At 44.8% G+C, this 25,588-nt stretch overlaps 2 protein-coding genes across 2 annotated transcripts; one reads left to right on the top strand and one right to left on the bottom strand.

Annotated features, from left to right (window-relative positions):
- Positions 1-1,506: 1,506 nt before the first annotated feature.
- On the bottom strand, positions 1,507-6,374 carry LOC306814813 (transcription factor Jun-like). Its single transcript, XM_079331257.1, has one exon. The coding sequence runs from the start codon at positions 6,239-6,241 to the stop codon at positions 4,946-4,948; it is 1,296 nt and encodes a 431-aa protein (XP_079187383.1). The 5' UTR covers positions 6,242-6,374; the 3' UTR covers positions 1,507-4,945.
- Positions 6,375-9,868: 3,494 nt separating this feature from the next.
- On the top strand, positions 9,869-16,701 carry THAP1 (THAP domain containing 1). The gene is made up of 3 exons (XM_079331313.1): positions 9,869-10,168; positions 10,517-10,712; positions 14,692-16,701. The coding sequence occupies exons 1-3, from the start codon at positions 9,873-9,875 to the stop codon at positions 15,157-15,159; spliced, it is 960 nt and encodes a 319-aa protein (XP_079187439.1). The 5' UTR covers positions 9,869-9,872; the 3' UTR covers positions 15,160-16,701.
- Positions 16,702-25,588: the final 8,887 nt, after the last annotated feature.

Raw genomic sequence — 25,588 nt, 5'->3', positions numbered from 1 at the left:
TTTTTTAACTTGCACTCCAGAAGCAGGACACATAAAATGTACCAAAGAATGACTTATATTGCAAGAAGACGCCTTTTTTTCTCTTGCATATTAATCTCAGATACAGAAAAATCTTCTCTAAGAAGCTGCTGGATTCAAATAGTTACGACTCCAGTTATAGCAGCCAAGATACTATTTTCAGGACAACTAGTAATTCATGTGGCATGCACCTGTACTTCAGACACTATCAAACAATATACTATTCAGCATTTTGGGAAGCATTAATGAGTTATACAACTGATTAGAAATTAGTTGCCAAATATATTTCACTTCAACAGCCAGAAACTGCAGAATGCCCCAGGGTTTAACCTGGGGAGGTCATTCATTTGTCAAAGGTAAGACAGAGAGTCAATCAGATATTTAAAGCAATGAAGGATGCCTCATGACTCTTCCTTATGTAAAGACATAAATACAAGCCAAGATAACAGAGAACTGCTCTAGAGCCACCATTGACCTCACTGCATGATAGTAAGTAGTGACTACTGATACGCAGTGAAGAGTCCAGGTAGGTTGAGATACTTACCCTTTGGAAGACCATCAAAGTCTTATAACAGAAAACATCACCACCACCACCAGAATCGCTCCTCACCATGATCAGGACTTATCATGTCCAAACACCTATGCTTTTCAGATTATGCAAAGTATTTGCTTTTGGAAAGGCTCTCTAAGCACAGCAAATGGGCTCGACCTGGAATCACAGTAAAAGTTTTAAGAACAACTCACCAGCTGCCTGGACCTGTCTGGAGGCCTTGTGATTCCAACAGACTGCACAACACTGGAGACCAAACCAATCAATTTTCCTAGCAATGACACCATTTGAGTCAGTGTTATTAGAGTGGCTTCCTTGCATTCTCATCAAAGAGGGGCAGATCTGATGGGGACTCCACCCTCGGCCCAAGGAAGGAGTGAACAAGTCTTCTCTAACTGAAAACATGCCCCTTCCTACATCCCAAGACAGAAAAGACCTGATAAAAATTCAAATAAATCAAAGCCATATATGAATTAAACTCTTTTGCTGTAGCACCTAAATAAGAAGGCACTTCACATCTAAACCAAGATACTGGTTCAAGCACATTCAAAAATTGCTGGAAAAAAAATGAGATGTTCACAGGAGCAAGCATTCAGCAACCAAAACAGACAAAGAAGGAGACTATCTAGTCTCCTATTAGCAGTTTACACCTGGGGCAAAGAAACAAAGAGGGATGTTTATTTGTCATAGGTCCACATCTGGAATGAAAACCAGATAGGAAGGACATGAGAGTTGCCTGCAAATCAAGTCACGTAGCATGAGTCTTTGCAAGGACTAGCAAACAGTGTGCACAAGTATAACAAAGCATGAAGTTTTGAAGGATGAAGAAAAATGCTAAAGAACACTGAGCTAACAGTAAACATAACTGAACATATTTTGGGGGTTTAATTTTTTTGTTTGTTTTTTGGGGGGTTTTGTTTCTGAGGGGTTTTGGTTGGTTTTTGTTTTTCTTTTTTTTTTCTTACAGTAACACACAGCCAACTTGCTTGGTGTTACTGAAAAGGAGCTACATGGATGCAAACCATAGAAACAGTCTGAAAAATTTTCACCCAGTATCTATCTTTTAACATCTCACAGTGACCAAAGTTTTTGGCAGAAAACCAAAACCTAAAACACACACACATTTAACAACAAACTGAAGAACAAAGGTAGACAAAATAGAGAAGCCATATTTAAAGATTTAGGAACACTGCTAAAGGCTAAAATCAGAGTATTGATACATTTTAGAAGACAAGAACAATCAAGTCTGACAGCTGCAGCAGGTGAGTACATCTGAGTTGTCTAATATTGGTTTAAAGTGTTAGGTGCTTAGGCTTTTCAGTAAAATATTTGCGAAAAATGCAGCAATCTCAAGCAGAACCAGTCCAAGCAGAAAAAAAAAAAAAATTCAACCACCACACTATCCTCAAATTTTGGTCGTGTCGGTGTTAGATACTGTTTCTAAGCCTAAATGCCAGATTAAAAAAGGTTATTTATGAAGGTAACCGATCACTCTACAGAAAACTTTTCTTTTGGACAACTCCACTACCAGAATAGTAGCCTCTGGCAGAGAGCTGGAGCTGCCAGCCTCACTAGTAATCTCTCATCAGTCATCAGGGTAAGAGAGCTGGCTTGTCACCACTTCTACCACTGAACAGATGTCAGCTAGAACAGAAAACAGGCTACCAAAGAAATTACCACACGAGGTCTTTGAGATGCTGGGTGTGAGACTGCTCCTACAGAAAGTTCAAACTCAAGTGAGGTAAGGTGGGGTGGTTTTCAGCTTTGACATCACCATGCTGAAAAGGGGAGCTCATTATAACCCTGTTATAGCCCACTAGGGCCTTGCCCGTGTCTGGGAATGGGAACTGCAGTGATTTCCCGTGCCTTACAGATATCCCATGTCACTTGGATATTGCTAATTTATTATGACCAGAAATTATGAAGTAAGTAAAGAAGTATTGCACAGCTGCATTTATCACTGTCCTGTGTTCTACCAAAAGATTGTTACTTAGCCCTACACTCATTTACAAAGACAAGGACCAAAGTAGAGGTGTTCGCCCGTGTAATGTTTTACAGTTTTTTCCAGGATTTCCTAAAAAAATCCCCACCTCATTACATATGCAGTAAAGTATCTCACATCTACCAGGCAGCATTACCTCTCTCACTAGGGAAAAGTGTTAAGTGTGGGGGGGAAAGAAGTTTTTTATCAGTTTCTCCAGACTTGCAGAGTCTTTGCAGATGGGTGATGACTACCAAAGTAAAAACCATATTTTTCATCCAGTTATTATATAACAGGCAGTGCTACAGATCATATGCAGTATGGTTCAGAATGCCCCTAAGACGCCTTTAAACCTTTGTTAAAATCAAAATATTTTTTTCCTGCTCATTAGTATTTCCAACAGCAGAATGTACTGTTACAGGCAATCACTTCAACCACCAAAAAAGGCTCTGATGACACGATCAAACAGTTATACAATGATTAATATGGCTTCTACCTAATTTGCATATGCATTAAGAAAAGAAGTATCCTCGGAGCCATCTCAGCTACAGTAACAGTGTAACTACTCATTCTCATATAATTTCATACATGTGCCAGGAACGGCTGTGCACTAAAAGGAAAAGCTCATACACTCGATTGCTGCAGCCCAACTTTCTGAACAGATAGCACTCACATATCCCCAATAAAAGCATGAAAAACCGTGAGTCTATCCCATTCTTATTGGATTTCACATCATCAGCTGTAGCCTTCAGAAGAGGTAAGAGATGTTTACCAGCTCCTGAGTGGCTTTAACAGATCTGAGCAATTGCTGTACACGTAGAGATGTCTATGCCCTCTCGGCTCCTCATGCGATTTACCCTTTTTTCACCAGCTGGCACACACACATATCCCCATGAAAGATTTGCCTCTGAGTTCAAGCAGAGTTTTTAGCACAGTTTCAGCGAGGGAAGCGGGCCCCACACTGCAGCTGGATCTGCTCAGGAGAAGCCCTGCCTTCCTCCCCGCAGGGCAGGGCCGGCCCGCGGCCCCGCACGGAGGGGCTGGTGGCCAGGGGGCCACCACCGAGCGGGCGGCGTCCCAGCCGGACGGACCCCCCGCTCCGCACCCAGCACGGGACCTAAAGCTGTCAAAAACTTATTGAGGATTATGTCTAATCAGAAGAAACAGTTCCTTTGCTATACTCTCCTACTAATAAATTCTCGACAAAGAAATAAATCGCACCAATTCTTCCCGACCAGAAAAAAAGCACTTCACGTTGAAGTATTGACTCTTTCTGTCTATAGAGTATTGCAGAAAGTTTCTTCAGAACAAAGTAGACCAAGAAGCAAGATATACAGATTTCTGCTGAAAAATAAATCTAGTTCTCCATAATATTTCTGTGATTTATTCAAACAGAATACAATGGAAGTATCACCTTTACAGCTAACCCACCCCAAATCTGAGCCCTTTTCTGTATAGCACTGAATTGTTACTATACTGTGAAAGAGCACACACTACTGGAATGTACACAGTGAAGGAAAAACAAAAAAGTAAAGCTCTTTTTGCCAAAGTAACCATTTTCTCTACTAACGTGTTATCTAGAAAAATAAGGTCTAGGCAACGTCCAAAAAGTGTTCAAGTTTCAATAAATAACTATCAATGCCCCAAATTTGCACTGGCACAAGAAATATGGAGCATACAGGTTTAGAAAACTATTTTCCTATGACTGAGTCAGCAATGCATTTCAATCTGCTTAAGATTTACAACAAAAATCATTTCCCTCCAGGGTTCGATTTGAAAATCAAAGCCATGTAAGTGCAAGAGCACCCACACAGCTGTCTTAACTCTCAATGGCAAATTAAAGCTCTAGAGAAAGACAGTATTTTAAAAAAGGTTCTTTATCATTACCAAGAAAATATACATAGTCATATTATGTTTTAAATATATATATACACGCACATCTTTTCAAAAACGATTCTGGCTATTTTTTTTTTTTTTAAGTTTGAAAAGCTTATCCATTGCTATACAGTTCAGTAAGGTGTATTAGGAAACACACGTTTTATATCCCCCATGAAAATAAAGTTGAATCTTTCTGTAAACAGTAATTTTCTTATTTTCGGAAATCTCTACAGACCTCAAGTACTTCACTGAAAAATTAACAACCACCTGCCCCAGAACCACCCACGGAGACCCTCGCTGTTGAATGCGACATCGACAGAACTCGGGAAACGCTTAGCAACAACCCGGCTCCCGCAAAGAAAAAAACGCCTTCTCCGGGCGCAAATAAATAATATTAATAATAATAATAATTAATAATAATAAAAAAAACAGTAATAGCAGAATGGCGGCGGCAGGCGCGCACCTTGGCCCCGCGGTGCCCCCGGGCGGGCCGGGGTCGGAGCCGGCGGTGTCCCTCCTCAGCAGGCGCTGGTCTCCGGCGCGGCGGCGGCCGCCTCGGGGGGAGTCTCCCGCGGCTGGGCGGCGGCGTGAGGAGGAGGAGGAGGATGCCCGGCGGCGTTGATGTGGCAGCCAGAGGAGAGGTGGCTGCGGACGCGACCCTGCAGCTGGGTGACCTGGGCGCGGAGGAGGTTGGCGGTGGCGGCCAGCTCGGCGTTCTGCCCCTTGAGCGCCTTCACCTTCTCCTCCAACCGGGCGATGCGCTCCAGCTTCCGCCGGCGGCACTTGGAGGCGGCGATGCGATTTCGCAGCCGCTTGCGCTCTGCCTTCAGCCGCTCCTGGCTCTCCGCGTCCAGCGGCGACAGCGACGGCGGCGTCGGCGCGCTGCTGCCGCCCTCCCCGCTCGCCGACGGCGGCACCTCGGGCACCGTCTGCGGCTCCTCCAGGGCCCGCGCCGGCGGCAGCCGGCCGCTGCCCAGACCCGCCGCCCCGAAGGCCAGGCCCGGCGGCGGCGGCGGGGCGGAGGCGGAGGGGTAGGCGCTGCCCGAGGGGCTCAGCGGCCCCGCGGGGTTGAAGCCGCTCAAGTTGGTGTAGACGGCCGGAGGGTCGGCGGCGGCAGCGGCGGGGGCTCCCGGTGGCCCCGGACGGGCGGTGCAGCAGGGTCCCGGCGCGGAGAGCGGCGGCGGCGCCGCCAGGAGCTGGTTCTGCTTGTGCAGGTCGGCCAGGGCCTTGACGAAGCCGTCGGCGAAACCCTCCTGTTCCTGCGTCACCGGCTGCCGGTAGAGGAACGGCCCCGCCGCCGCCGCCCCGCCGCTCCCCGCCCCGGGTGCCGTCGGCCCCGGGCTGCCGGCGCCCAGCCCCGCGCCCCCCTGGATCAGCAGCTGCTCCAGGTCGGCGGCCGGCGGCAGCTTCAGCAGCGGCAGCTCCGCAGCCGACCCCAGTGCGGCCTCCGGGCCGCCGCGGGCCGCCGCCGCCCCGCCGCCGCTGCCCGTCTCCGCGGAGCCCGCGGTGGGCGGCGGGGCGGCGGCGGCGGGCGGCGGCGGCAGCAAGCGCAGAGCGGCCGGGCTGCCGCGGGCGCCGGCGGGCGGGCGAAGGGCGAAGGGCCCGGGGAGCGGCGCGGGGGCGGCAGCCGGCAGGTCCCGCTTCTTCCCGGCGCCCAGCAGCAGCTTCTGCCCCGCCGCCGCATCGGCTCCGGGTCCGCCGGCGGTACCGAAACCCGGCAGCGGCACGAAGTCGGGCAGCAGCTCCAGTCCTTCCTCGGGGTAAAACGGCGCCTCCATCTTCACGGCGGATCGCCCGCTACGCCCGCCGCTCATGCTGCCGCCCTCGCCGGCCGGCGGCGGCTCCGGCGCGGGGCGGGCCGGGCTGGGCGGCTGCTCCGCGGGGCCGGCCGCCCTCGGCTGGCAGCGGGGACTGAGCCGCCTCCCGGCGCCGCCGGACCCGCGCCACGCCCCGGGCCCGCTGCCCGCCCCGCCGTCGCCGCCTCCCTGCTGCCGCCGCCGGTCCCCCCCCGCCCGCTCCTTCCCCCGCCCGCCGGGCTTGCGCGGAACGGCTTCCCGGTGGGGTGTCCGCGGGGAACCCGCGCTGCTCCTCCCCCTCGGAAACTCGCCCCTCGACTGCGGTGTGGCAAAGAGGGCAGTGCCGGGGCCTTCGGCCGGGAAGGGGGGTGTTCCTTGGGACCATCACTCCGGACAGGAGTCCTGAATCCTGCAGGAGGAAAGCGAGCAAGGGCCACGCGTGGCGGCTGCTGGGGCAGGTGCTGCGCGTCCGGTCTGTGATGGATGGGCACACCATAGAGCAGGTGTCGACGACTCATGATTCCTGACTACACGGCGCTGGGAAGTGTGACAGGGAAGTGCTTGGCCATCAGGAAACATGCCAACTAGTCAAACTAAAAGTCACTCAGAAGATGGACATGAATTTGATGTGGCCTTTTTTTCTTGGGGAAAAAAAAAAAAAAAAAGTTAAGAAAAAGCATTTGAAACATCCTAGACGTAGTTCCAACATTTTCAAAATTACTGAAACATGAATAGCATTTTTCAGTGTAGGGATTGTATTTATTTGTTATCTTTATTCAAGACAATTGCCTCTGCCCTTCTCCACGTTTCTGAAATACTTATGGGATAACGAAATTTATTTCCATGCAGTCTTTTATAAATCCGTTTTTCTTCAGGATTTATAAAATTCCTGACAGAGCTGCTGAAAGCTCTCATTTAAGTCTTTAAAATCAGCTTGCTGACTGATGGTCTCAGTGGCTTATGTGCACATACGCCAGATCTCATTTGTGGTGGACCTCCTCAATTAGGTGTCCCCTTCTGCAACCTGTTCATGCTTTCTCCCCAAGCACTTCCTGGTGTGGCACTTCCTTAGTGAAGCTGCTGAGCTCTGCTCTTTGCCCCACAATCTGTGTGGCCATGCTGTGCCTCCTCTTTGCCTAAGTTCATTCCAAAACCAGCAGTGGAGGAGAAGATGGAGAGTGCTGTCAAATCCAGGACTTTGACTCTGAATCCCTCTTCAGGTCCATAGGACAACTGGAGTCTAGGTGCACTGGCTGAGACCTTAATGACCTTGACTCAAATACTTTGTGGCCCCCAACTCTTGTTTATTGGACGAGAGCCCCTTTACAACACAGCCCAGCACCTTCAGTCCCTGCCTGGCTGTGTCACAGGTCTTGCTCTCTTCAGCTCCATCTCCTGGGTGAACCTTGGACCTGTGTTTCCAGTTCTGTTCCTGGCACCATCCCCTGCTGCTCCTGCCTGAATTACCTGGGTGGACCTTGTACGTGGTTCATCACCTCACATTGTGTGCATGTGTCCATTAGTATCTGCCCTGCTCTTGTGCTGCAGGACTCTGTCCAGACTGACGAGCCTGGGCTTTGTCTCTGGTCACCCCTTACTCATCTTGCCAGGGACAGCCAGCTCTTCTGGTCCTTGAGGCTGTGGCAGAACTGCTGCCCAAAAAAACTTGCAGCAGGAGGACTTAAGGGAGAAGAATGCCATCAGGCAAAGGCCAGAGAAGAGGCATTCACATGAATAGGGGAGGAGTAACCATGTTTTTCTTGGTGAGGAAGGTAGTGCTAGAAAGAGCTTATTTTGGTTTCCTTGTCTCTTGGCTGACCTAGCAGAAGAGGGAGCAGAGCTAGCAATGCTCAGCCAACAGTGAATACCGAAAACAGCTCATGCAAGTAGCTTTGTGGAAGTATTGTTGAAGCTATACAGGCTTTTCTGTCATATTCTTGGGCAAGCAAATGGCAGTGACTGGTACCTTCCACCAGCCGGGCAAAGAGACCTGTCTAGGCAGAGAAGCCACAGTCTCCAATCTAAGGCAAATAAACCTTCTTTTTGTTCCCTCACAAAGCAAGTGTAGAGGGGAAAAGTAGGCTGAGGAGAAAATTATGATCTGTGTGGGGTCAGAGAAAAAGCCATGGATGTTCACTTGGGTCTGGGGTCATTGTCACTGAATTTCTAAATATAATGTTACACTGACTGGGGTAGCCCTAAAGATAGGTTCCTTCATCATTCTTATACAAAAATTGTCACTTATGTTGGATGGTTTTACTTGATGATCAAATGCAGAGTTCGAAAGAGATCACACAGAATGGGAACATGTCAAAACTGCTTAAAATAAACTTATTTGTAACAACAGATCGATTTATTGAGAGATCTATCTGCTGTTTGCTGATGCACCTGCAAACTATGTTTTGGCGAGTGACACAGAACTGTTTTACATGTCCTTAATGAAACTGTGTGTTATGGCAATGTGGTCTTTGTTTTCTTTTGCTTTTTCCCCACCCCTCTTTTTTTTTTTTTTTTTTTTTTTTTTTTTTTTTGTTGGTTGGTTGGTTTTGGGTTGTTTTGTTTTGGTTTTTTTTGTTTTTTTTTTTTTCTCCCCGAAGAAATTCAGAACCTCCCGCAGGGCTCACAGCATCAGTTTCTTTCTGTCCCTATGACACCTGCGTGGTTCACACTCGTCCGCCTGACCGCAGCCCTGTCTGCCGGCTGGGGCAACAATCCCCGGCACGACTTCGGGCATGGCGCGGCCGGAGTAGCCCCTGAGGGTTTCCCCTCGGTGCAGGAACGGCCGCAGCCCAGCCCTCGGTCTCGGGGTTGTGCCTGGCTGCGCGGGAGGCGCAGGCCAGATACGGGCGTGGAGAGAAGCGGCATTGCTGCGGGTGCGGGGTGTGAGTGGCGCTGCCCAGCTGTGGGTGCGGGGGTGTGAGCGGTGCTGCCCAGCTGCGGGTGCGGGGTGTGAGCGGTGCTGCCCGGGTGCGGAGTGTGAGCGGTGCTGCCCAGCTGTGGGTGCGGGGTGTGAGCGGTGCTGCCCGGGTGCGGAGTGTGAGTGGCGCTGCCCAGCTGCGGGTGCGGGGTGTGAGTGGCGCTGCCCAGCTGTGGGTGCGGAGTGTGAGCGGTGCTGCCCAGCTGCGGGTGCGGAGTGTGAGCGGTGCTGCCCAGCTGCGGGTGCGGAGTGTGAGCGGTGCTGCCCAGCTGCGGGTGCGGGGTGTGAGCGGTGCTGCCCAGCTGCGGGTGCGGGGTGTGAGCGGTGCTGCCCAGCTGCGGGTGCGGGGGTGTGAGCGGTGCTGCCCAGCTGCGGGTGCGGGGTGTGAGCGGTGCTGCCCGGGTGCGGAGTGTGAGCGGTGCTGCCCAGCTGCGGGTGCGGAGTGTGAGCGGTGCTGCCCAGCTGCGGGTGCGTGATGTGAGCGGTGCTGCCCAGCTGCGGGTGCGGGGTGTGAGCGGTGTTGCCCGGGTGCGGATGCGGGGTGTGAGCGGTGCTGCCCAGCTGCGGATGCGGATGTGAGTGGCGCTGCCCAGCTGTGGGTGCGGGGTGTGGGCGGAACACGGCCGGGAAGAGGAGGAGGAGTGAGGGAAAGGAGGCGGCCGGATTGGCGGGCTGGCCGAACAAGGCCCCGCCCCAACGCTGCGCGCCGACGCGCCCAATGGGCGGAGCGCGATGCGCGCCGCTCCCGCGAGAGATTCCGTTGAAGCTGGCGCCGCCATCTTGGAGTTGGGAGAGGCCGCGCGTCCCGTTCCCGTGCCTCTCCGCAGGGCCGCGGGCGCGGGGGGGGGGTCGCGGGAGGCGGGGGGACCATGGTCGCCCGGCGGTGAGTTCGCGGCGCCCCGCCGGCTCATCCGTGCCCTCGGAGGCCGCGCCGCGGCGGGCGCGGGGTTGGGCGGGATGGTGCAGTCCTGTTCCGCCTACCGCTGCCGGAACCGATACGACAAAGAGAAGCCCATCTCCTTCCACAAGTGAGCGCGCGCGGGCGCCGGGGCGGGGTCGCGCCGGGGGCGGGGCCAGCGTGGGGGCGCGCGCGCGAAGCCCGCGGGGGGGCGGGAGGCCGGGGGGGGGGCGGGCGGGGACGGACGGGCAGAGAGACAGACAGACGGAGGGACGTGTCAGTTCGCGGGCGCTGAGGGCGGGCAGCCTCGCCCACCCCTCCCTGGAAAAAAGCCGAGGGTCGGGACGCTGTGAGCCGCCGGTTCCAGAGCGAGAGCGGGCTGAGACCCCCTTCGCTGGGGGGCAGGAGGGTTTTGGCTCCGGCCAACCTCCGCCTTATAAAGCTTTCCAGAAAAGCTGAAAGTGCCTCTTTCTTGCAGGTTTCCTCTTACAAGGCCCGATCTTTGCAAGAAGTGGGAAGCTGCTGTTAAGAGGAAAAACTTCAAGCCGACCAAGTACAGCAGCATTTGCTCAGAACACTTTACCCCCGATTGCTTTAAGAGGGAATGCAATAACAAACTCCTAAAAGAGAATGCTGTGCCCACTATATTTTGTTACACTGAACCTGGTGAAAAGGTAAACCCGAAGCACCCATGTGCTGGAATATGTGTGTGTCACTGGCTGCAGCGTGGCAGGGTGGCAAGCAGGGAGACGATGCAGACTGGGAAGGATGAAGGCTGGCAGGATGCTGAGCCTGTATCCCTGGGGTCACCAGCAAGGCTGTGGTGACTGAAACACCTCCAACAGCTGTGCTTGTTTTCTGTGAGGCTCTCTGAGGCTTTGGAGCACATAGTCTTGTACAAGGAGACTCTGGATCTGGCCTGCTCATGTGTCTGTTTAATTCAGCATCCATGTGCAAAATTAAATGGAATGGCAGCAAAGTAAGATGGTACTGCCCTGTAGTTAAACTGTTCTTTGGCATTTTCTGCATATTTGGAGTCTGAGAGAGCCTTCATTAATGCTTGCGAATGGCACTTACTCTCTTTCCATGTCAGATGGCTACTGCTAGCACTGAGACATGGTGGATATTAACTGTGAAACTTAACTGGCCTCTTTAAGAGGGCTCTGCCCTCTGGTTTTGCTAAGTTAAAGTGATAAGCAGAACCTTACCTGCACCTGCTATCTGTCCTGAGAGCACCTCTGTCTTGCCTTAGCCTTGTGTTCAAAAGCCAGACTAATCCCTGACTTCTGATGGTAGAATCTTCTGTGTCTTCCCCTCACTGTGCCACTAGTGCAATTTACTGTGAGATGCAAGTCACATATGGTTCTAACTTCTTGAAGTAATAACTTCAAGACAAGAATGGAAAAATTGATTTCTAACCATTTTAAAAGAATAAAATATTTAATCTCTTATCATTCTGCCATAGAGAAAGTGGCAAAGGAGACAGTGGTAGACAGAGTAGATATGAGAGCAAAAGATTAAATGGGATCAAATGCGCAGAAGAAAACTCAGAGTTTTCTTGTTAAAATTTTCTCTCTATATATGGTATTGGAGTGTTGCAGAGATAAAAAAGCAACACATTGAAACATGTTTTCATTTGAAAAATGAAAAGTGGCTAATAAGAGATAAGAGAATATAAACAGTGTAAACAAAGGGACAGACAATATACAGGGAAATATGGCTGTGGTTTTGTTTGATTGCACTTCCTTGCTTATCTGTGCAGTACACATTTTCTTCATTGTGTGTAAAATACTTGCAAATTTTTTTACAGTCTGAAAGCTGAATGGGTGTGTAGGGTAGTCTGCAAAAGTACTGTTGGTGCAGCAGGATTAGTAGTGAGCCACGTTCCCAATTTCACTGTCATACCTGGATCTACAAAAACACAGAAGAGTGAGTGCCTTTTAATTCTGAAGGATTTTGTTCTATTCATATTTGTCTCACGGCACTTTTAATTAAACTGCCACATATCTTCAAGTAATAGTGTAATAATGAAGAATAATAGTGGTTGTTTTGAAGTTGAATCCATGCTGATTTTGAATTACAGGTTTTTATCTTTTGCACTATATAATTTGGTATACTTTCTTTACTTATGTCTTACAAGAAGTATTTATTGGCTGGCAGAAGTAATTAGAAGTCACTGATGATGTCACAGAGATACCAAAGATCTATTCTCTATGATATGTTGTGACAATAATAATTTCTATATAGAGGTAGTGTATGTTCTATAGCTTCAAATTGAAGTCTCTGTGAATTCAGCAGTCCAGGAGTGATCTGATTTTTGCTTTTCTCTCTAGCAAGAATGAGTTTCTTCTGACTGGCTGTACCTTCGCCTTGTAGGGTTTTTTGGTAGAAAAGTTTGATAGCTGATGGGGTGAAGCTCTTTAGAATATGCATGTATGAGTTAGGTAGGCTAACAGCAGCAGTTTTTAAAAGTGAGAAATAAGACTGGTAGTTGACTGCTTTAATACTTACATGTGATCAGTTATATTTGAGTGCATATTAAACTTTCCTTTAATGCCTGTCACCACTTTCCTTCAATAACAATCACCAAACTGCCTTTCCAGTTCCTGTCAGCCACGTGTTGTAGTTTGTATGAGGGACAGGGAGACGCCCATATATCTGTCTTGCATGTTGAGTCAAGGAGGTTAATGATATGACCTTCAGATTTGATGAGCTTGATATTTTGATGCTGAGGACTGTTGGCTGCTCTTAAAATCAACATTTCCCCGGTCCTTAAGCTTTTCTTTGTAATAATGTTGGCAACAGGTGGGTAGGTAGAAGTTTTTTCAGTACCTCTTTTACTGAGAATGTTGTAAACTTTCTTTTTAATAGGCAGTATGCAAGCTCTTTGGTTTTAACAGTGCTTTTTTAATCAACATGTGCACAGAAACATTTCTGAATTATACTGGATTCCTTTGGGGAAGAAAGAATCTGATTCTCTGCTCTGGCCTATACTCAAAATGGCTTGGGATCTGTGTTGTCCTGATCTGTACAAGAGGACATATCAACAGCTATGTGATAAAACCTGCGATTTTATCTGCCAAAAAAACTCTGCAGTGGAGTTGAGCCAATTAATATTGTGCAGCTGCCAAAAGGGAGAACTGTGCTTCTCCCTTGTCCATTCCGTCTGCCAGCTATGCAGTCCTGTTCCTTAACATGACCTGGCAGTGTGAGCTCCCAGCCCTGAAGGCCAGTTGTGTCCTGGGCTGCATCCAGAGCAGCGTGGGCAGCAGGGAGGGAGGGGATTCTGCCCCTCTGCTCTGCTCTGCTCGACCCCAGCTGAAACCCTGCACCCAGCCCTGGGTACCAGCACAGGAAGGGCATGGAACTGCTGGAGGGAGTCCAGAGGAAGCCAGGAAGATGACCAGAGGGTGGAGCACCTCTCTGAAAGACAGAGGCTGAAAAAGTTCAGGGTGTTTAGCCTGGAGAAGAGAAAGTGGTGTGGAGACCTCATAGCAACTTCCCAGTATCTAAAGGGGGCTTACAAGAAGGCTGGACAGGGACTTGTTTGTAAGGGTGGCTAGTGACAGGCCAAGGGGTTATGGCCTTATGCGGGAGAGCAGGTTTAGATTACATATTAGGTATACAATTAGGTATAAATTCTCCACTGTGAAGGTGGTGACGCACTGGAATGGGTTGCCCAGAGGAGCTGTGAATGCTCCAGCCCCAGAAGTGTTCAAGGGTTGGATGGGGTCTGAGCAACTTGGTCTAGTGAAAGGTATCCCTGCCCATGGTGTGGGGGTGTTGACACTGGATGATTTAAGGTGTCTTCCAAGCCTAAACCATTCTATAAATCTATGATTCTCACTTTTTCCACATATCAGGGCAGGTGTACGTCATACCTTTTGCATTGCTTTGATGTTTAGTAATAGACAGAAAATCTGTGCAATGATAGTGGGAGGTCAAACAGCTTTCTTTCAGTTTTAGAAATTATGTTTGAGCAAAGAGTAAATATCGGGTGAGAAGGCTGTTTTGCTGTTGAAGAGCTGTTTATTTTGATTCATGGTGTCTCTTTTAACCAAAACCTTATGCTGCAGCCCAAAACCAGCAGAGAGTCCCTCACAGTTGTTGAGAAGACTGGTCTTACTATGTCTGTCTCTCTGCTCTGCCAGCCTATTAGCCTGCTCAGTAGTTGACCCTTATTCTACCTCAGCAAAAGAATGTATACTTCTGATGTGTTTTTGATTAAGTTAGCTGGTAAGTTCAATTATGTAGTGGTATGGTGCAGCAGAAAGGAGGAGGGTCAAAGGGGAGTGGGATGGGAAGCAGTGAGTCACTATGTCATCTGAATTCCATTTTATGGAACTGCAGTCCGTGTCCTTGCTTCTTAGGTAATTATATAGATTTCAAAAATCTAATGTTTGAAAAAGCTGCTTAGACATCAAGGACTTGAGTTTCAAAGAGCCCTTTAAACAAAGCTGCTTAAAAATATTTCCAGTTGAGAAGCCAGACAAAGCATGCCCAGAAATGCTTGCCAGTTCTGAAAATCATGTCTTTGAAATTTATTTTATTAATTTAAATCCTGGTTGTTTAGATTATTCAGGGGTATAATAAAAATTTGTATTGTAAACAATGTTAGGTGAGAAAAGATACATTTTTTCCTGTTCTTTCTAGTCTGAAGAATTTGCTGAGCAGCCAGAAGATCCACTTCCACCTCCTCCACTGCCACCGCCACCACCGCCTCCACCACCACCACCACCAGCAGCAGCTCCAGTACTACCACAGTCTCCATCAACTCCTTCTTTTCATTTGTCTCAAATAGATGCCAGATTTGTAGATCCAAGTATTGGATTATTGATGCCCCCTCTCCAGACCCCCAGCAATCTTGCTGTTTTTTGTGATCATAACTATACCGTAGAGGATACAGTCCATCAGCGAAAAAGAATTCAACAGCTGGAGGAGCAAGTTGAAAAACTGCGGAAGAAGCTCAAGACAGCGCAACAGCGGTGCCGGCGTCAGGAAAGACAGATTGAGAAACTGAGAGAAATTGTTCAGTTTCAGAAAGAAAAAGACATACTGGCTGGAAAGGGCTATGTGATTCTGCCTAATGACTATTTTGAAATTGTAGAAGTACCTGCCTAGCAGTCATGAACATCAATTTTCACTTTGTTAGGCCAATAAATTTAGGTTAAAAACTAAATTCTTTCTAATAAGTAAGACTTTCCAGAATTCTAAAACAGTAATTAAGCAGTCATATAAATAAGATCGTATTTTTTCTTCATTGTCATTTCAGTTTGATACACTTTTAATATATTGAAGATGCAAGCATCTCAGAATTAGAATATGCAACTAATTTACAAAATATGAATTGCTTCCAGAAGGAAAGGATGCCAAATTGAGGACACTTAGGAATCTACTTTTTTACAATGTCTGTGTTATGCTTACAGGGGCTGGGAACTGAATCTGGCTGAGAATGAAGTTTAGGTGGTTGTACACCTAGTGCTTTGTCAAGATTTTTGATGTTGGCTTTGGTAATCCCAGTAAGTAGTTTTCACTGATTTTAGAAAGAACATAATTAGGTCAGCTAACATCTGCAAGTGCTACAGAAAGATAGATAAGATGCACATTTCAGTCTGGGAAAACTTCCAATTTCAGTTTGCTATGCATTTGAAGTGCTGCAAAAAGTCTAATTCCTGCATCCCTTTGAGTGAGATATGTAAATGAACTGCTTCTTTTTGAGTAACTGTTCACCACATGTGTGTTTTGAGAATGATGAGGAGAGTTTGTTAGCGTAGGTAACAAGATCTGTAGAAGCAGCTTTTGTTTCGAGGACACTTAAAAATAGTCCTAAAGTGCAGGGCTGAGCTGAGCATGTATGTTACTGCAGTGTTGGCAGGATTAGTCACAATGTACTGTTTACAGTGACTGCTTACAGAAGGACACTGATAATACACAGTCCCAGTATGTTATAGGATCATCTTCCCATAAACACTGTAACTGGTAGAGTGTTGTCCTTGGTTTTGAAATTAACTCGCATGTCAACCATGTGTTTCTTCAGGAAATGAAGTAAGTTTGTTCTTTATCTAGGGAGTCAGGCAGTTATGGCTTTGCAGTATACAGTGGTTTTATTTCTTTTCTTTTTTCATTCCCCAAAGGGCATCCACCAAAGGGCAAATAGGGAACTAGACTTTGGAGTTGCTTGGTGCTAGACTGGTTTATAATATCTCAAATGCTGCTGCCTCTTCTTCAGCCTTCTTAAGACTTTCTAGTAATAGCATGACAAAGTAGTGCAGCAGTTTGCATTTACTTTCTAATAATTTATTTAGCCAATGAACTCATTCAAAATGAGAGAAAATGGCTGACCGTAGTGTAGGCTTCACAGCTGAAATTCCTGGATATACAAGACTTGAGGAAAATTTCTTTTCTCAGTCTGTGTCAAATTTGGGAGCAGTGTGGGTTCTAGAGCTGATGTTAAACAAGCCTTGTTCATGATGGCTTTAAAAGCTTCCTTAATATCCTGTAGCATGGCATTTTGAAATATTTCAAACCAGTCTTGATACTTCTGACCTCACTCTTACCATGTGTCTATTTTCCCTATCATTTCGTACACTTAAAATGAACAAAAATGCCAACGCTACCTTTTGTGTACATTTATTATACCTAATTAAAAATTTGCAAAGCAAATGATGTGTTAGATTTTTAATTACTCTCTCATCTCTTTTCCCAGGATTTTGCCAAAATTATCTTGACAGTTTGGATTTTTGTTTTTTATTAGTCCTTGTTTAGATGTTGGAATCCCAAGCCTTGTTGCTGTAACACTTTGTGTTTAAAATTGGTAAAATTCAAAAGTGACATGGAAAAGACACTTTAAAAACTGTTGTCGTGCTGTTGGCATGTGTGCCAGATAGCAGATTGTGTCTGTTTTCTCTGCAGAATATTCTCTCTTCTTACTCTGCAGGAATTTCAAGTGTGACTTTCTGAGGCACAATGGATTGGTGCAATACCACACCCCCTGCCACCCACCTCTGCACCCCAACACTTGGTTGTGAATTACTGCTACAGGAGGATACATAACCAGAATACAGAACAGGAGAGGCAGCAGAGGGCCAACACCTGATACAAATTCAAGACAGGGACAAAAGCGGGGCATGAGGAGAAGTAAATCCTCTGGGTGCCATGAGCATCATGCCAGCTTCTTCTGAAAATGCATGGATAGATTTCTACTCTGAATCTTCAGCACTATTTCTTTCCACCTGGGCCAAGCTGTTTCCTCCACTCCTAAAACTCTGGCTGCTGTGCTTGTTGGGCCCTTCCTTTGGGTGTTTTAGCTTCATAACTAAAGGGAAGCAGCTGAACAAAACTAGGTCTGCAAGTTAAATTTAAGGTACGCTGGTAGATGGCTGATAGATGGCTGTGTCCTTGTGTCTTTAAGCTGTCTGCACTGGTGAAATTGATTTAACTGCTGACTCAAATGTTTCTTCTATTGAGAGGGTTGATTATTCCTTGTCTGGACAGTTTCAGACTGAAGAAGGGACTGCTGCCCAGTTGTCGTCCTTTCCTCTTACCAGAGGATTTTTCTAATAAGGGATGAAGCCTGTTGTGACAACAGGCTTGAATTCTCCTGCAGCAGCTGGTTTGGTTTTTTATTTTTTCCTTTCAAAAAAGGTCTTGTTAATTCCTGGTGTAGCCTTGTCTCGGCTAAGTGTGGACTTTAGTAGACCTGTGGGGGCACTCAGTACAACAGAGCTCTGAAGTGGGAATAGAAGACTGGTATGGAAACAACTGACTGTCTTTCAGCAATTGACTTTTTATACACTGCAACCTACTCATCACTCTTCTCAATCTTTCTTGTTTGGTAGCATTATAGAAACATAAGGTAAATGCTCTCTGGTACTGGCGAGGGTAGGAAAAGAATTCCAGCTAAGAAGCACAGTATGTTCCACAAGCATGTGTTAAAATTTCCTCCTGTTTTGGGATCTGTTACATCCACGCAATCATCTGTTAAAGAGGTCTGCAACAGTTACTGTTTGCATTGGCCACAACTGGTACCTGCATTAGCACCAATTTCATAAACCTCTCTGAAAATATGTGATTGGGAATTAAAAGGCAGAGGTTGTAATTGCAGAATGGCATGTGGTCGTTCAGGTGTATGTGAAGTAGCTGACATAAAGTAAAAGCAACTTTACTGAAGCCTATTTTATAAACTGAATAATTCAAGCAAGTTAGAAAGCAGCAAAATTGGCAATAAACATTTGGTCATTAAGTTATAGAAAGATTTATTTTGAAATGGGCAGATGCTTCAACAGATAGGAATTGGAGCCTCTTCTGAACAGAAGTCTTGGCTTAATTCTCCTTGTTGCCCTAATTCCCCTTTTGCTGCAACAGGATATCTGATTTATATGTAGTGTTTGCTTTTTTCTTCTTACACCTCTGCAAAGTATTATATTTCCCTGTCTAAATGGTACTTTTCAAACTCAGAGGTATGTTTGTTTTATTGGAGAAAAAAAGAAGAGCTAAATACTTGAATAAATACTTGTCATGCTGAGGGAGTTCTTTGCCAGTGCTCTGTTTACTCCTGTGTTTCCAGTTAACCATCTTCTCTGTGTTGTTGCTGGTGTGGTCTTAAACACTGTGGCAGCATATTAAGGAAATCAAAACATCCAAGAAATCTTCTGTCTTGCTGACATTTCATTTTCCTTCAGCTCTGTTAGGATTTAAGGCCTTGGTGTCCTGTGTGAATCATGAAGTTCTCTTGCAGCTGAAGAAAAAGCTAAGCAAATCCCACTCTGAGTGTAGGAAGAAAAAAAGGAAAACAGTTGCTTGGGTAAAACTAAAACCTCAACAGCTTCTGAATACTTTCCAAAGGACTCCTGCTGATATTTGCTTTTCTGGACTCAGGCAGTTATTCCTAGTTGCCCATTGCTTTCTTTCTTTCATGAGATCTGTTTTACATTTTAGTCAGTATCCTTTTCTGCTTCCTGACAGCTTAACACCTTCATCAGGTGGCTTTGGCAGGGTGGAAGGGGGTGAGCCATAGTCTAATTTTAACCACCAAAACACAATCTGCTGAAGCGTGTTGATGTCTGCATGTTCAGGTATGTAACTCCTGCTGTTTTGAGCACAGCAGTTTATTTATCATACTCTGCTGCAATAATGATTATAAATGAGAAAGAGAAAAACAGGATACATGACTCAAAAATATTACAGCAATTGCTCTTGGGGATTTCTTACAGAAAGGAAATCCCTTAGTGCTTGTTCAATGCTTTCAATGGAAGTTTTATCTTCATCTGGAGATCTTTGATTGAACTGCAGCATTTTATTGCACAAAATTGGCAGAAGCCCTAACAGGGTCATATAGGCTGAAAGAGTTTAAAACTGGGCAAAAAAATCTGTTGCAAAGTTGCTGTTTAATTCACTATGGCTCACTTGAAACAGTTGCCCAAAAAAGTCATCTTAAGTATTCCAAACTTAAGGAAAGCATTTAAATCTTTTACTGGGAAGGAAAGGTTCAAGTACCTCTCTTGAGAATTTACATTACATTACATTACAATTTACATTACATTGTCATAATTAAATTATTAATTAGTGTGTCTACAGTCTTGCCACTATCAATTTGTTCAGTATTGAGTATCATGCTTTTTGTTGTGGAAAATGAGCCATTGATAATCCTGTAGCTGCCTCCTCCTATTGTAAAGGGCAAATTGATTGTGGAACCTGGGCTCACACTTTCTGAGAACTTGTGAAAAGTGATTGTCCTCTGCCCCTTCATTGGTTCCAGTGATCCTTTAGTTAGGGAAGGATATGGAGAATACTATCAGACCAGTTATTAGAGTGGTCGTTTGGTTTGATTTTATGTTTGTTTCTTTGTTGTTGTGGGGGTGGTGTTTTTTCCTTTGTTGTGAGTTTTTTTTTGTTTGTTGGTTTGATTTGGTTTGGTTTTTTTAAAGTCATGGAGAACTTGAGCAAATCAGGTAGGCTTCTCATTTCCTCTCAGGTTTCATTGGCTGTGACCATTACAGATGCAGAGTCTAAGGCTGTACTAGTCCCTGTAGAACCACCAATGCTCCAGTATCTGAGGCTATGACAGATGTGTGACTTTCTGCTGGGGGCTCTTCGAGTCAATGGCTGGGACAGGTAATCCAGAAAAAGGAAGAGGTCTTGCCTCCAGTAATGGTGTCTTGTTTTGTGTTGGGCACATTTAGTAGCTTGCAGCCATAGTCCAATACTTTCTTACCAAGTTCTTATAGATGTATCCAGGACTTTGATTTAGCAGAATGTTACTGCAATATACTGGAATTGCAGCACAATCACATTATAGCTGCAATATTAATGGAATCAATTCAAATATACTGTTCAAAATCCCATTACTGGTCTCTAAATAGTTGCTGTCATGACATACTGTCCTCACAGTTACTGGGAAGAAATATACAGGTTACACCCAGCTCAAGCCAGTTACTGTCTTCCAAGCTGATTTTTTGAGTTGTCTATTTCCTATACTTTGTATTGGGCTGAGTCACATACACACTACCTTCCCACGCTGGCTTGGTTAGCTCAGGAAAACATTATCCTTGACTAATTATTTCAGGGAAGGCTGTTTATTTGATCTTAGGACTGAATGATGCAGCTGTGTTCCTGAAGCAAAGTTTTCTATTCAGTCCCTCTTGTGCTGAGATAATTTCATCTTTCTTTATGACAATTCATTGTTTTTCCTTACATTCCTCCTTCAGTGCATAATTCTTGCCTATATCCTCTGGGCATTCCTGCATTACAGGGGTCAGTCACCCATTCTCATACTTTTCAGGAATCTCACACATGTATTTTGCAGAAAAAAGTTAATTTTTTTGTCTTCAGAAAGGAAGAAATTTTCAGGTGTGGTACTTTTTCTGTATTAAGAGGAAGGACTTTGTTCTTGGCTTAGGAAATCCCAAGACTTCCACCTATACTTACAGGTTTGTGATAATAACCACAGTTGCTCACTGAGAGAAGGAAACTTTGGACTTCTACAGTCCAAATTTCTTGCCGTTTTTGGATGTGGTTTGCTTTTTTTCCTTCTTTATTTTGTGTTGATAGGATCAGACTCTTCATTCATCACTTCAGTGATACTGATGTTGTCAGGCCCAGAAGAATACTGTCTGCATGTAAAAAAAAAATCTAAAGAGAGTTTTTCCCAAACTGGTTGTGAACCAGCAAGGTGGAATCTTACAGCTCTCATAGGAGGTCATGTGAACTCAGGTCACAGAAAATAGCCTTACTGATAAACATTTCAATTTCTAATTATTTTCAGCTTGATCATCCAGGCTTGCCTTGTCCTGAGCTGACACAGTGTTATATAAGATGATCTCATGGTGGTGATTTTAATCTGAGGAATTCTAGGAGCTGCTGTCAGAAGAATATTTGTGGTATTATGTTGAGGGGCTGAAAAATAATTTATTTAACAATAACCTCAAATCCTGTTTCATGTATATACTTTCAGTTCTTATCTTAATTTTTTTCTTTCTAAATTCAGACAGGAAAATATTTTTGCTAGTGTTCTTTCTTTTTTGCTTGACAAGGGACTGAAATTGCTGAGTTTATGTTCAGCATGGTGAGGAACTGGGCGGGTTCTTTAGTATAGATACTACAGCATGGCAATCTCTTGGTTGTGTAATCTATTCCCCCAAGTGAATGCTCATGTAGCTGTTTCAGCTTAAAGAGCTCAGCTTGTTTGGAAATCGTGTATTTAAAATATAGACATCCACAAACCACAGTTATAAGACCAGTGGAATTACCTTTCCTTGATTCTGCCATCACCTACAAACTTGATATTTCCTCGTGGTAAATCTTCATGTAACTGAAAAAGATTTTAAATATATAGGTAATAAATTTTACACTCAAATGTTCAAGCAAGTTTATCATAACATTACTTAACCTAATAGTATTGCTATGGTGATAACCATCCTTCTATCAATATTGATATTTACCTCTAGACCTGTCTACTTATGTTGCTGGATTTTTGATTCGTGTAATTGTCACTAGGTACTTGAATTGTACTATGACTTCAGTGGTAAGATGAAATTAAATTAAATAAATATCTGTAAATGGTGCTTTCTTGTGTTGTTCACAGTGCTGCCTGGATTCCTACACCAAATAAAAGCCCAGCTTCCTTCAACACCTTTTACTCCTTTAGTCACTGAAGAAATCAGTTTATACATACAGGAGATGATGTTGTCTCCTTCCTTGTTTTTCACAGTAGGATTGCCACAAAATCTTGCTGCCTAGTAAATCCGTCATCTCTGTGATGAGATATGAGTACAGAAGTAAGAATTTTCTCCCTTCTAGACATCTTTTATAATATTAAATAGTATATAATTTTCTCTGACTATTCCTTGTGTGCCTTGCCTTGCTCCTCTACAGCATCACTCTTCTCTCTTAACAAAGATTTATTTGGTTTTTTTTCTACTAATACTATCAGAATTTAAACATCTGTTTTCCAACACATTTTCTGATCTTTTGTACGTGATAATGAGACACCAATCTACTCAGTTACGGAACTTGTCAGCAGCTGAACAGGGAATTGAACTCAGAAGGTGAAACAGTAACATTTTATTATGGACTGGTAACTTTTTGCTGTTTCATACTAAAAAATGTGCCACGGAGATGGAAATGGAAAATGCTGTAGGAAACAGCATTGGAGTGAAAAGCATGTCACTGAAGACTGTTTCAGGTTAATGGATGAGTTTGGCCTGAGAAAAAAGGAGCTTGGTTAATATTTCAATGGATTTCACTCTGTTTTCAAGCTGAGTTTTGCTTTTATTCTGCTTGCCTCTTGGTTCCTGTACATAAGAGATATAAAAGTGAGCTTAGCAATTCCCAGGGGATGGGAGAGCTTTCTTAGCAATGTCTTCACCACTGATACAACTTTCCCGCTCCCCCTCAAAAAAAAAAAAAAAAAAAAAAAAAAATCAACTATAAAGGACCTGCTAGTGCCAAAATGTTAAAAGCCTAGCTGAACATTTTGGGCAAAGCTTTGCTGAATCCTGTGGAACCATAATTTTTTCTTTGAATTTCTGGAAGTGGTATTGTATCATTACGAAGTCCACCACGGACTTTTCTCAGCTTTTTGCAAATGAGAGTTTCTTTGGCAGCCTCATTTTCTCTCATGATGTCACAGCAGGAGATGAGCTCACAGCAGTGTGGCAGTCTGCTGTGCTACTGTCAGATCATGGTAAAATCCAGCTGCAGTTATAAATGGTTGTTTACCTGGCTGAGTAAGGTGCCTGATAGCATTCTTATGCAAACAGTCATCCCCATTACCCATAGAGAAATTAAACCTTGAATTAAACTCTTCAGTCTTTTTATTGCTCCTTTTGATTTCACTGATTATCATGTTGTTTGCACCTGGTGTTAATGCATCAAGCTCTCTGGGCTTACTGAGAGCCTCAAAACATTGCAAAGCATATGAAATCAGGTCTGTTGACTGATTTGCAATGAAAGTGAATGTGAGAAATTGCCTCAGTGCAGAGATAGAAGGATGATAATGTGGAGAAGGATGACAGCAGCCCAGTTTGGCCTGAGGCAGTTCAAAGGTGGTTTTGGGCCTTTGTGAAGTTTAGTGGAGGTGGCATTTGTTCTGTAAGCTCTACCAGGGCCATGCCAAGCCGTCTCCTGGCACTCTGCCCCATCATCCCTTGACTTGCCAGGGACTGGCCCTACACGTACCAGCCTTCTGTTGGAGAACTGGACATCTTCCCAGCCCGTTTTTCCTGCCATGGGAGCAGCCTGCAGAGCATTTTGGCAGTTATCCCATATGTTCTTCCTCCTAATATATACAAATTATCAGACTCTGCTCCCAGTTCAGGGAGTTATTCCAACCCACCATCAGTTTACTAATAGGTGAAGTTACCTAAATGCCTTCAGGCTAATTCTTCTGACTAGGAACAAGCAGGCCATTAAAAGTTAGAGGAAATAGGATATTCTGACATGATAGAAAATGCAAACCTAGTTTCTTCATGTTTTATAGGTAATATCAATTCTACTCTCTAGTGAGGTGAAGATGTAAACATTAGGTTTTGCATTTAGCTTCCATGGCTGGTAAGAAGCAAAACAAATTATATATATCAAAGGTGTCAACAGATAGCTGTTTAGGTCTCAGAACTTTCCAATTTGTTGCTTCATTACTTTATTTGATGAATGTACACAGTTTTAAGATTTATGCATAGGTTATACCAAATAAATGCAAAATTTTATTGAACTATTACAAAACCATTACTACCAAATATTTGTAGGACATTCTACAACCTAACATTATCTTTCACATCACTTTTGTTATGATTATTTATTGGCCAAAGGTTAATTTTTGCAAATTATATGAAAAGCATACTCTGACTTCATTCAGAAACAGAGAAAGCATCTGACACACTGTGCTATGTTTACACTCATGTTTAACATCAGTTGTTTCCATAGTTCCAGGCTGGCTGATATTACTCAGAACTGTTCTGTTGAGAATATAGGCTGCTATGTACTCATGTCAAATGCCTTTGTTTCTTCTATACTCGGTACTCTCAGGCAAGAAGTCTGATGGGGTTTTGGTTGTACATATTCATGAGCAAATATTCATTTGTGAACTCTAACATAACGAGCAAATACCTGGCGGTAGATAACACAGAATTTTAAGCATATAGGTAGACATTCAAGAGAACTGTAATATAATAAGTCATATATTGATATATAATAAGTTATTATGGATAGAAAATTCTGGAAGTTATATGAAAGTTGGCTTCTAAGTCTACATTTATGAATATGTGAAAAGAGGAGCCCAAAATGTCACTGATTTTCAAAATTATGGTCCTGCATGTACTGTCTTTGGTTCCTACCTGTAAGCATTTTTATCTTATCTTAAGAAACCTATAGAAGGTATAAATAAGTTTCTTTATGAAGTATATGGCAATAACCCCAACAATATAAGATTCAGCTTGGCAAGCAGACATCTCAGGATAGAAGGCCTGCATCCCAATTCAGCCCTCAGGCAGGAGTCTCCAGAACAGCAGAGGGCTGACTTGAGCCCTCCTGTGACACCCTAGAGAAGGACAGGTAGGAGCTAGCTGGTGGTATTAATGAATAACACCTCACAAAATCTCTCTCCTCTGTTTTCCTATGGAGAAGGTGGTTTTGTGATACTTTGACAGAGGTCTGGTTGTTGACTGATCTGCTGCCAGGGCAGTTTCTGCTTTTTAGCCAGGGATGATGCATGCACATCATTGGATCCTGAGTTTTGTGAGGCTGAACATAGCTGAGACAATTAGTGCTGCTGCATTTTCTGTAAAAATAGTAGCTTTTGACAGCACCACAACAGCATACAGTAATATAATGAAGAAAGACATGAAGTAGTATTGGCTTTCAAATGTTTCTAATGAAACTTGATAATTGTTTCAATCTTTTAGATAGTTCAGAATTATTATCTCTGTCAAGATACATTTCTAAAAACACCCTCCTTATTTGGATTGCATGAACTATGTGGACCCACAAGGCAACCATCTCTGTTGACTGAGCAAAAGATCATGAAGGGCAAATCCCCTCAAATGCAGGCAGGAAT

This window comes from Erithacus rubecula, assembly GCF_903797595.1.
Source record: "Erithacus rubecula genome assembly, contig: SUPER_Z_unloc_2, whole genome shotgun sequence".
NCBI lineage: Eukaryota > Metazoa > Chordata > Aves > Passeriformes > Muscicapidae > Erithacus > Erithacus rubecula.
The sequence above is the reverse complement of the archived record's forward strand: the minus strand, read 5'-3'. Positions and strand labels throughout refer to the sequence as shown.